This window comes from Mycteria americana, chromosome Z, assembly GCF_035582795.1.
Source record: "Mycteria americana isolate JAX WOST 10 ecotype Jacksonville Zoo and Gardens chromosome Z, USCA_MyAme_1.0, whole genome shotgun sequence".
Lineage (NCBI taxonomy): Eukaryota > Metazoa > Chordata > Aves > Ciconiiformes > Ciconiidae > Mycteria > Mycteria americana.
Genome location: NC_134396.1, coordinates 61142831 through 61154488, shown reverse-complemented (window position 1 = coordinate 61154488; position 11658 = coordinate 61142831). Strand labels below are relative to the sequence as shown.

The following is an 11658-nucleotide window of genomic DNA, read 5'->3' as shown; positions in this document are numbered from 1 at the left end:
AAGAAATTTACAACAAATGGTGTAAGCAAACACATCGTGACCAAAAAAAAGTGCTTAAAGTTCACAGTTTTGAAAAAGTTAAATTTCTGTAGTAGTAGTAGAAGTAGTCAGGGAAAGCTGAAATACTGATAGATGTCTGTCCAGGTATGTTTCTGTCTGTCCACAGTCCCACTGGTTCACAGGCACCTACTTCCTGTAGGCAAAAGCCTGAGTAAATAAATACATCCTTCTCTGAAGGTAAACATATGCAGGTGACAGATGAATTAAGACAGGAAAGTCTGGAGCTACCAGTGTTAAGACACTGAGTAGTATTTTCAAAAGCAACTTAGTCATGGCAGGAGGCTGTAGCTTTTGGAGATGTAATTAAAATGTTAAGCATCAGCTGAACTGTGGTAACTGTGATGTCTGCTTAGCCTCTGATTATATATGGAGTAATTAAACTTAAGTCTCTTCCAGCTGATTCACGTGCTTGAAGTCTAAGTTAGCCACTTAAACCAAGAAAGAGAGCTTAGATCAACATTTCTGTTTCTATCACTGATGTACTTGCTGCATTCTAAAATTCACAGCATCAGTCTAGGAGGTACAGATGTCTAATTCTTCTGAATAGGCTTCATCAAAAGTTGGCAAAGTGAGCAAGGAGAAGGGAACGGTGAGAGAGTACTTTGTTCCTGGGAGGTGATTAAATGTAGTGGAAGGTGGTCTCTAGCAGCTGGCACTTTGTTAGATAAGATACAGCAACCCTAATGGCCCAATTGAATGTTGGAACCCTAGTTCAGATTCTCCTCTGCGTGATTATATCAGAATTGATTCCAGGTCCATCAATTTTCAGATGACATTTATGATCCCCTTGTTCATACAGTAATCTTAGTTTCCGAGCCTTAAACTCTTATGTCTGGAATTGTTACTGTGTATATGCTAAGTTCATGAGATAATAGAAGGTGGTAGTGACCCTATAATGCAGAAGGTGGGAAACTTTGCTACTGTAAAATTGATTTTTGGAAATAAAGGAAGTGGCACAGAGTAGCCACCACACTTGGTTTACTTTAAGATCTACTCTGACAGGTAGATATATAAAGAGAATTTCTCTCCAATTAGATCTTGCAGGAGCCATAGCCAGCGGACTTTGAGAATCGCAAGAAGGCTTATCTGCCAAATTATTCAGTAGCATCTGTGCTTAAGTGATGACGCCTGTGTACAAGAGGGGGAATGTGTAGAACTTGGGAACTTTATGGGCAGGAATACAGACTTTCATGTGAAGGACAGCTTGGGGAAATGTTATCAAGATTTTACATTTATGTGTCTGTGGAATGACACATAACTGCCTAAAATCCTTTTTGAAAATGGAAGCTGGCACATAAATTGCATTGAAGTTTCTGAGATTTTTTTTTTTCTTAGTGTTTAAATGAAAAAGGTGTTGGCAGAAATGACTTGCCATTCAGCTATTGAATTAGTATAGAGTATGAGACAAACTGAAAGAGTCAGTTTGCAGATGGCATTTGAGTTAACTTGAACTGTATTAATTTCCAATGGTAGTTGTGACATTCACCACTCAGTTTTTGTGTTACCACAATTACATGGCTAAACTGCTCTTTATAATTAGTATTTTTCCCCCTTAACCTTTCATGGCATGATCATGTAGTAAACTTCTGATAAGTAGACCCTCATGCATATTTTAAAAATGTTTACAGTGATGATTCCTATCTTTCACTGAAGTCAATGACTGTGGTTATCTTGAAAGTTGTATTCAGTTCTAACTCAAATACACTGGGTTAAGTTTTTTCCAAGAGGAAGAATGTTTTTTACATGTTTTCAGACAGGAGGAAGCGCTGCTTAGTGAAGAGGATACTGGTAACAGAGGGCTAATAACCATTTTTGTCCTTCACCGTGTGTTCAGCAGAATGGAGGGTACAGCCACCTACAGTTCCTTGAAAAATGATTGTGTTATGCCAGTGACCATTGACAGAACAAACTAATCCTTTGTGTTAGTGGTATCAAAGACTAGTAGCAGGTAGTATCATAAATGTTTATCCCTTTCAAAGCTGAGAAGGGGCTTACCCATTCCTGAGAAGTTCTTTAAACAACAACCAGTGCTTATGAATGAGTTGCGGTACCATGATGTAAGCTGCTTAAAGATGAAAAATGGTTAAGAAAAATGTAGAAGTAGTATCTGACCTTCTGAAAGGCTTTAAGGCCTTTAGAAGGCCTTAAATTTGCATCCTGCTGAAGAAGGACATAAAATACTTCTGTGTGTTTATGAATTTTTCCACAAATAACTAGGTGACATTTTTTCCATCTTGCCCTGTAGAGATGTGCATGTGCTGTGGTATTTTTCTAGCTTGTTCTCTCTCTGTAACCTGAGCTATGCTTTACTAGATATATTGCCATAAATCTTTTGAATAAAATAGATCTTTTGACAGAAGATCAAGAAGTCTAGAGGGTGTTTGACTATTGGCCGTTTAGCAAGAAATGAATCATTCAATTTAAACCCTGTAGGGAATGTTTAATATAGTTACAGAGCTTCAATATTGCCAAGCTACTCTTGTCCTGCTGGTTTTCAAACCAAGGCCTTAAATGAATCAATCAAACAGATTTTGCTGAATGGTTCCTAATGCAATTAAGAATCACAGGCAGTGAATGACCTATATCTCTGGAGAGTTTTGTCCCTCTAGAGTTTTCTTTTCACTTCCTTCCCAAATGTGTTGATTTCTTGGGAATTCATTTTCTGATGACACACAAAATAAGCTGCAGTGGATATTTAATGTGAATGATATCCAAGTGATGCAGGTCACTTTTGAAGAAGGAAACAAATATGGAGTCTTGAGTTTGTTGGGGGCTTTCTGTGGGTTTTTTTTTTGTTTTTTTGTGGAAAAACTCACAGCATTCTGATATTGTGCAGGTTGCATCCCAAGAAATAAACTGTTCTCTATCTTCAAATGTCAGAATTAATACTCAGAATATACAATGTTGTAACAATAAATAAACAGTATAACAGTAGCCTATAAAATGGAATTTTTCAAGAAGTCCTTTCGTACTCTGTTTCCTCCCACTTTTTTCTGAAAGCTGCCTGTCCTGTTTGCCTGTATGGAGAAACTAAAGCTGTAACATGTGGAGTTTGCAGGACTTCCAAGTTTTTGTTAATGTGAGCTTATTTCAGTAAAATGTCTAATAATTTTAAGAAATAGTTGCCAGTTGAAAAATTCTCTTTGCTTGCAATGGTATCATATATTTCACTAAAGCATTCTCCTACTTTAAATTCTGATTCTGTGCGTTTGTTACTTACATTGATAGGGAGAAATAGACATGACAAAGAGGTGGAAAAGACCATTTAGATAGATTTTGAAAAACATTATGTCTCAGCCTACCATGCTTTGGGACCAGCTGTGTACATGCAACTGTGCCCCCTTAAGTATCTGCAAAGCAGTGTCATGTGAACTGTCACATGTGAATTTCTGTGAGAGCTACTTTTCCATGCAACTTGAGTATCTCAAGCACATGATACTTATGCTCTGTGGTTTCCAGGGTCAGGAAAATTGGCCGTCCTTGCTTTCAAGAATTTTTAAATTCCTTGTTAGAGCTGATGAAACAGACTGATACAGGTCTGTTGGAGGAACAGCTTTTTGATATCCTGTCATCCTTAGTTGCTTTCATTTGGAAAACTGTGATAATGTTTTAAATGTTGCAGAGTCTCTAAAAAGATAGAAATTCCAAATAAAGCTTGCTTTGTTTTTAGTCTTAATCCCCTTTGTATGCAGTGCTTTGTGATACAGTTTTCAGTCATGCAGGCATAAATGGTGTGTTTGTTCCCTCTCCTTCAAGAACTCCTTCCACAGGCAAAGAGAGGGCTCTAGGCATGAGCTGAGATAGCATAGGAAGTTCAGTTTTCCTATGTTATTTGTTGCAAGAAGTTGTGTGCTGAGAATGAGTAATGAGAACAAAATTATCTCATCATTAGTGACTGGTTGGAGCTGCAGTTCTTCAACAATGGATTTTCTTTGCTTTGTCCATATAATTAGTATGGTCTGTGGGCAACTGTTACCCAGATATCTCAAAGTACTCAGACACGGGTGCTCCTTAATCAGTGGCTGATAGAAGAAGATGAGACAATGGAACTTGGAAGATGAAATTTGGGGATAGGACTAGCAGGAGAGTGTCTGAGCATCACAGGCTGAAATTGAAATTCATAGGAGCTCTGTTCTGAACATGTACAGTATACTTTGAAAATGTGATGCACTTTGAAGAATTATGCCTTCAAATGTTAAATTGGAGAGCCAGAATTGGTTTGTGCTGCTGACAATTACAACCTTTTCTGGTGTCTTATAGTTTCCAGTCTATAAAGTAAGGATGTTTATAAATGTTTGAGACATTTTAATTGTAAAGAGAGCGTTTAAAGGAGTGGTACATAGCATCCAGTGGTGATTTTTGAGAATGTGATACAGTAAGCAGCATAAAAAAAGGCCACTTTAGGGAATATAATGATTCTTTACTCATTCAGAGATTTTTAGAGAGTTTCAGTAAATTCACACCTAGACTAATCTGATAGGATTTAAAATATACAAGCTATGTAAAGCCTTCTGTTCCAGGAATAGATCAAGCATTGACTGACAGGATGTGAAGAAATTGCTGCTTTTTAGTGGTTTGTTTTTTTTCTAAAATACACTTCTTTTCCATTTTCTCTGAAAGAGGAGAAAATAATTGGCACCTGCCATGTTTCAAGTAGTGTCATCAGCATCCTGTGACTAAGACTGCAGGGGTGTCCTTCCCTTCCTGAGTCATTCTTGGCCCTGCAGTCCTCTTGTTCATACTGCTGTCCTCTAGCTACCTGAATTTAGTTTTTCACTGTGTCAAGTTCAGCTAAAACTGCAGTTCTTAATGTAACTGGAAACAATTGTGATGTAACTGGAAACAATTGTGGAGACAATTATGCACAAATCTAGTTTGTTGTAAAAGAGTGGACTTTGCAATAAAAACTTATTAAAAAGATATCTTGGAAGGAAAGGGGTGCATGGGAAACATTTAACACCCTAATGAATTATTAAACTAAAACCTACTGTAAAAAGTTTTTTGCCTGTTGTCAACAGGTTCAGTACTATGAGTCAGTGCTTTACTTTGAGGATTGTGTGATAAAGCCCTTACAATCTTCTGTGTAATTGGGATATGGATACGTACCTGTGGAAAGTCATCTTTTATTCTATGCAGATTTCATTTGTGTTTTCGGTTTAAGTATATGTAAATATTTTTGTGTGGTTTCAGAGAACATATGTGTAGATAGAATAAGTAATCATTAACATTATATGGAAAAAAAAGTTGGTTATTTCTAGCTTATGTTTGTTTCCTTGGAGAGGATTTATGCTTATTTTAAACAGACTAGAAGAAAAAAGTTATAGGAAGGTGAGTGTTTTCAGTTAAGGTCATTTTTTGAATGTGTCAATAAAGTCATGTGAGAAAGAAGATGATGAAAACATGATGTGTATGGGGAAAATATGGTTACAGGATGAATGTGGTTTTTTGTGTCCTGCACTGTAAAGATTGTAGTACAGCGTTGTCTGAAAACATGTAAATTTAAATTAACTTCAGAGAATGGCACAAGAGAGCCTCCTGAGAGCCTCAGGTGATTTTTTTTCTGTTTGTAGCATAAATAATTTGTTTCATAATAGAGAAAATTAAATGCTGCAGTAGGTTCATAGATATGGAGAGCATGCCAGAAAAAAGTGCTTAACAAGAAAGGATGATAAAGCAAAACAAAGGGATGTGAAGCCGTTGCAAGGATTTGATAATGTTTTCCTAATTTGTCTAGAGGTTTCAGTATGCAGAGATGATACTCTCAAAGCCCTTGAAATTGTGTAGTGAGTGAGCATTTGTAATAGTAATTTAAAAGTTTGTTACATGTTATGATCCTAATTTCAAGATTTATACACACACCTCCTCCCCCCCCCCCCCCCCCCCCCCCCCCCCGCCCCACCCCATGTTTATTCCTGTTGGGAAGACCAGAATATAATTTTCTAATCATGGCAATTTTGAAAAATAGTTGAGGGCGAATTTTGTGTGGTAAGATGATAAAAGAAGAAAAGGTACTAGCCTGGCAGTCATTTCATTTAAACAAGATGCTCTTCATTACCAAGAATTCTTTCCTCCCTTTATCTATGCCTGTCTTAGTAAAGGATATAAAAATTGTTATTCCATTTGAAGTTCCCCAAACCAAAGTGGTTTGTTCTTTTTGATTAAGAGAGGCACCGTTAAAGGAAAGGCTGCTTGTACATTTGCCATGCTACTGAAAAACAGCTAATGTTCTGTGAAGCCTGTGCCAGAATATATAAGTTGATTTTAAATTTGAAGAATACGTGGTATTTTTCAAATGTGGAAAAATAATGTGGGGTGAGGAAGAAGAAAAGATGTAGTGCCGTTTTATACCTATTATACCTATTCCTGTTTATAGCTGTGTATGTGAAGGTACTTTAATTGAACATTTTAGTAATTCTTATTCTTGAGGGAGTCAAACGTATGTAAGGAATAAGGTAGTGTTTGGATAGTCCAGACTACTAAGAACATATAATTGCAAACCTAATGTAGTCCCGGAAACTATACACTTGTATTTCTTAATTCCAGTCTTTTTAAAAAACAGAATCATGTGTGATCTAGATTTCCACAAAAGATATTTCGGCATTGGAAACTATGATGAGCAACTTAAACTGTCTATTTTGTTTATTTTCCACGTACACCTACTTTGAGAAAAATAGTTGGTTATCTGGAGGAACAAATAAACCCTTTTATCTTTCTATGTGTTGGTTTCTACCAATTGCTCTTTCCTAATATCTCTCCTTACCATTACAGAGATAATTAATTAAAAAAGAAGATACGGAAAATGGGGATCTCAGATAGTCAAAGAGTAGCTGCTTAATGTTAAGTACAGTGAATTACTTAAGTACTGTGCTAAATATGAGCCCTTGAAGCAACAGCACTGCCAGTTTAACTGGAAACATTCATTGTTCTTAATGTAAATCAGAGCTCATTGAAATGTGTAGGTGAGATTTGTGGCTGTTTTTTCTTCATGAGATTGCTTGACTGCTTGCTCTTACTTAAATAAGCTGTTAGGTAAAGTATACATACATACACATACACACAGTTATGTACGTGTATACATATATACACATATACTTGGTAAGATAAGCTCTTGGGCAGAGCTCTTTTTCTCCCTAGTTTGAAGGGAAAATATATGGATAGTTGGCTTCCTTTTTTGTTAGCTTTACCTCTGACCTTTATTGCAGTCTGCAGGCAAGACTGAAAAATTGGCAGAGACAGGTTGGATATCGCCTTTTCTTTTGTGGTCTGGCAGAACTCCTAAATTGTTAGGAAATGAGACTTGACAGTTTGTGTTATTAATTGGAGAACAATCTAACTATATTATGACTGACTTCAATCTAATGCCCCACATACGTTGACTCTTGTCATCCTCCAAGGATGCATCACTTCTTCTTTTTATTTTCTTTTTTTTTATGCTATCACTCAAGACTTCAGGAAATGTCATTATTTGAGGAATACAGAAAGTAGAGCCAATAAGGCTTTAAAACAATTCTGTTCTCATATGGAATGTAATTTATATAATGAAGTAATACCAAAGACTGCAATAAATGAAAAGAAGTTTGTTGGCAGACCTGACTTGGCTGCACTGAATCTGAAATAACCTGCTGTGTAACTGTTTTATCCAGTTCAGCGTATGTGTTTTCTAGCTGTCACCAGTGCCACTCTAGTTGCTGAACGTACAAAAAGGCAGGTATCGTCTCCCATATTCATGCGTCAGACTTTTAGTTAAATACATTGATCAGATTTAATTCTCTGAATCTAATTATTTCCTAAATGCTACATTTATTTTGTTAGCAAAGCACAGTAATTTTTACTACAGTAATTTTGAAAAGCATTTGGTAGAAGTATTGTTTTCCAAATAGTGCTTATTATCACCCCAAATAAATGGCTAGTTCTTATTACAGCTTTAGTAAGCAACAGCTGCATAGCTAGATTTAAGTGAGATTTGAGCTTAAACCAGAAATTTGTCTTTTTTTATCATACAGAAATAGAATTTTCCAGTACTACGACTAAATATTACTTAGTTTGAATTAAAAGTGTTACAACAGCTCCTTCATGAAAATAGCTTCCTGACAGCTTTTGTAAAAATTCAAATTAATGGAAGAATGAAAGTGAGACCTTAGAATTTGAATTTAGTTAAAAAGTCATTTAATTATTTAATTTAATTATTTCACATCTGGCAATTTTTATTTTCTAGTTCTCAGTTGTGGTGATTTGCTGTTAGATTTTAGACTCTCTTGAAAGAAAACTTCACTAATGAAGGGTTGTACTCTACTTTGTAGAATTCTGTCAAAAGCAACTGTCTTTAAATTGTAAGTTTTTAATTTTTTTAAAAGAAGGAACTAAGGGTCTTTTCCTCACAAAAAGTCTCTTTCATAGTGTTATAACTTTGATACGGGTGGCATTAAGGCCTTAGCTCTTAGCAAAGAAGCCAGTGGTACATCAGAACTGCTCATCTCTAGCTTTTGATTGTGAAAATACAGTTTTAACAACAACTCAGAGGAAGAGTGGGGACAAGTGAAGACACAGCAAGTCAGAAGAGCAGCACGTGCATGTTCTTCTCTGAACCCCTGCTGCTGTGGGTTTTTCATGTGTGCGAGTGGGAGTGTGATGGCACTCTTAGTTCCCCATTTTTCTTCTTTTTGTATGAGAATTGAGATAAGAGAGAACAGGAAGCGAAGGGAGCAGGTGCTCTCCATGGATGATGATTGTTAGCCCGTTTCCAGGTGTCTATTCCCACTCATCACTTCAGCTGCCTTAGTGGTGTAGTAGAGTGTAAATATTTACATTATCTCAGCTTGCTTTGCTGTTCCACCCTCAACCAGCACTGTGTGTTTCACCGCACACTCCTTGGGTGCCCCCTATAGAATGGTCTCTGTGGGCAGGATCACTTAGCAGTTTATTTGGCTTGCTCTTTTGGACTTGATTTGGCTTGTAGACTGCTAGCTGAAGAGTCCTGGCACTGGAGTATACTGCCTTCAGGAGGTCTTGACTTTATTCTTCTCACCAAGTGGAATCTGATGACAAGGGAGTAAGTTTTCAGTCCAGCAAGATGCACAGGTTGGCTTGTCATGCCTCTCATATTATAGACTGCTGGCCACTGTACACATACAGCAAATAGAAGATTTGATAATGAAAATGCTAAGGCCACACAGAGACAGAATACTGAAGTACAGTAGCCATATTCTTCATTATTTCTCAGGTTTATTCACAGTCACAGTATATACAATACACTAAATGTGTATTTCTCTACTTTTTACTAGGGAAAGAGACTATTTAATGTGAAGCAGAAGTCTTCTAGAAAGCTTGGCGTGTTACTTCAGAGTTTTGTTTGTTTGTTTTTAATATTAGGACCAGCTACCCATGAAGCTACTGAGAGGGAAGTGTATCATAATTAGTCAAGCATGTTACTCTTAAAAGGGAAGGATAAGGATATTTCTGATCTCTATAGGATGAATCAAATGTTGAAAAAGCACGATAGTGTGTGTGTTTAAAAAAAAACAAAAACAAAAAACTTTTCATATATAATTTTTTTTTTTAAATTGTGGATGAATCTGTCATGGGAGAAAACTCTTTAAAATTACACTTCAAGCTAAAGAACCTCTGGACAAACTCTTGAAAATGCATTACTTCACTGTTGCGAAATTTTAGTGAAGCTGGGTCTGTATGTCAGCAGAGTAGGTTGGTTTTTTCTCCCATTAAACAGTTGTATTATTTTATTATGTACCAAGACCACACACAATTCTTGGCACATTTCCCTTGAGCTTTGGCAGTTTGTCTGCAAAATAACATTTAATTTCTATTTTACCTCCTTTGTTGTAGAGTATGTTATCTAAGGACTAGTAAAATTGTGATAAGTTTGTTAATCTATCTTAAGTTTTTGAGTGACTCCTGGTCGTTTCTGCCAAGCACAGGTAGCTTCCCATTTTTCTTTCTCTGTTTCTGCAGGCTGCCTTATATCGGCTGAGCGGGGACTGGAATCCTTTACATGTTGATCCAAGTTTTGCTGCTCTTGGAGGTGAGCTGAGGGATACCATTGTATTAATATTTGGATGAAGGATGATGTAAAAGTATTTTTAATCTTTTTTTCACTTAGTCTGTACATCTTTTAGCAACCTGGGAAAAAAAGTGGGTTTTTTATAGCTGTTCTTAGAGTAACCAGTAGATGTCTTCAAAGTTATGTGTGACACTTCACTTTAAAGCATTGCTTCTTGTAGCAAGGAATGCGGAATGATGCTTGGATTCTACCTACAATGGAAACCTGCCTCCTACCCTATTTTTGTTTTAGAGCTTATTTGTTGCCACTACCCCATCTTTACAATCTCGGTTTCATAAGCTGAAATAATTGACTATCAAAAGCTTCAGAAGGAGTTCCATAAATTCTTTGGTAGATAATTCTTCCCATCTAAATAATTTTGAGATTATGTTGGTCTGGGTTGAATTTTTTGTGCTTCTGCGTAGTCTTCTCAATCCAAATAAATCTCAGGAGAGCGGGAGAGAGAGAGTTTGTTAGCACTTCTTTCCTGTAAAATTGCTTAGCTGTACCACTGGCTAGCGCAGTAGCTTGTTCATTTATGTAAAGCTACATGCCAAAGTAACAGACCGTAGGCTGCATTAACTGATACTTGCAGAGATGTAATTACTAAAGGAGGGTCTGTTTTCTTAAATTTCTGTTGTAAAGATATTTTTTGGAGTTCTTTTCAGGCCTTGCTAGTAGAATAGTGTGATTACTCCAGCAGACAGCAATTTGTTAAGAAGTTTTCCTGAATATGTATGCTATCATCATAAACTTTATATGAAAACACTGGTCTGTAATAATTGGTCTGCAGTTTTCCAGTTACTTCTTTGTAATACAGAAGTATGGTTGTATGGTGTTCTTACCAAAATAAATAGAGCAGAGCTATGCTTCCTTGTTCAGATCATGCTTAACATATTTCCACAAATTGTCTCCTTTCATAAATACATACTAATTGTTTGGTTAACTCTGTTTTGTATAATTCTGTGTAAATTTGTGTTAATAAATAATGGTAATCAAATACCAGAGTCCATAAAAAGATTTCCCTGGTTTATTAAACCATTACGTTTGTTTGTTCAGCTGATGATTTTGGATAAATATTTAGATGGAATCACCCAATTACTCTTGAAGATGCTGGAGGAGATACATGTTTGTAATTGAAACCCCAATGTTTAAAATAATGATGATAATACTATAAAGACCTTACAAAAGAAGAGGAGTAGAAATCTTCTACCTGCTCACACAAAGAGTACTGGCACTCAGACACAGTGAAAAATGAAATTAACTCTGTAGATGAGGTAGTCTCTTTGTCTGAACAGAAAACTGCCACACTGGATTTTGGAACTGTGGCAGTCTCCTACTCAAATACCTGTACTAAATGTAGGTTCAGACAAAGAAGAAAATGACTGTAGAGCTATTCCACAAATATTTTTTCTCATTATACAAAAGCTTTTTTCTTTGGGCATATTCACACACCTTCTTGTCTTTAATCTCTGTAAATGTTCTCTTCGACTGGCTCTCACCAGTGTGCACTGGAGGCAGGCATTCAGTGTAATGCTCTCAGG

The 11658-nt window shown here is 36.4% G+C and overlaps 1 protein-coding gene across 1 annotated transcript in view; it reads left to right on the top strand.

The window, feature by feature from the left end:
• Positions 1-11658, top strand: part of HSD17B4 (hydroxysteroid 17-beta dehydrogenase 4) — a 73448-nt gene that overhangs the window by 41425 nt on the left and 20365 nt on the right. Inside the window, exon 18 of the mRNA XM_075527256.1 lies at positions 10027-10096. Within this exon, the coding sequence (XP_075383371.1) occupies positions 10027-10096 (70 nt within the window). The remainder of the gene's footprint in view (positions 1-10026; positions 10097-11658) is intronic.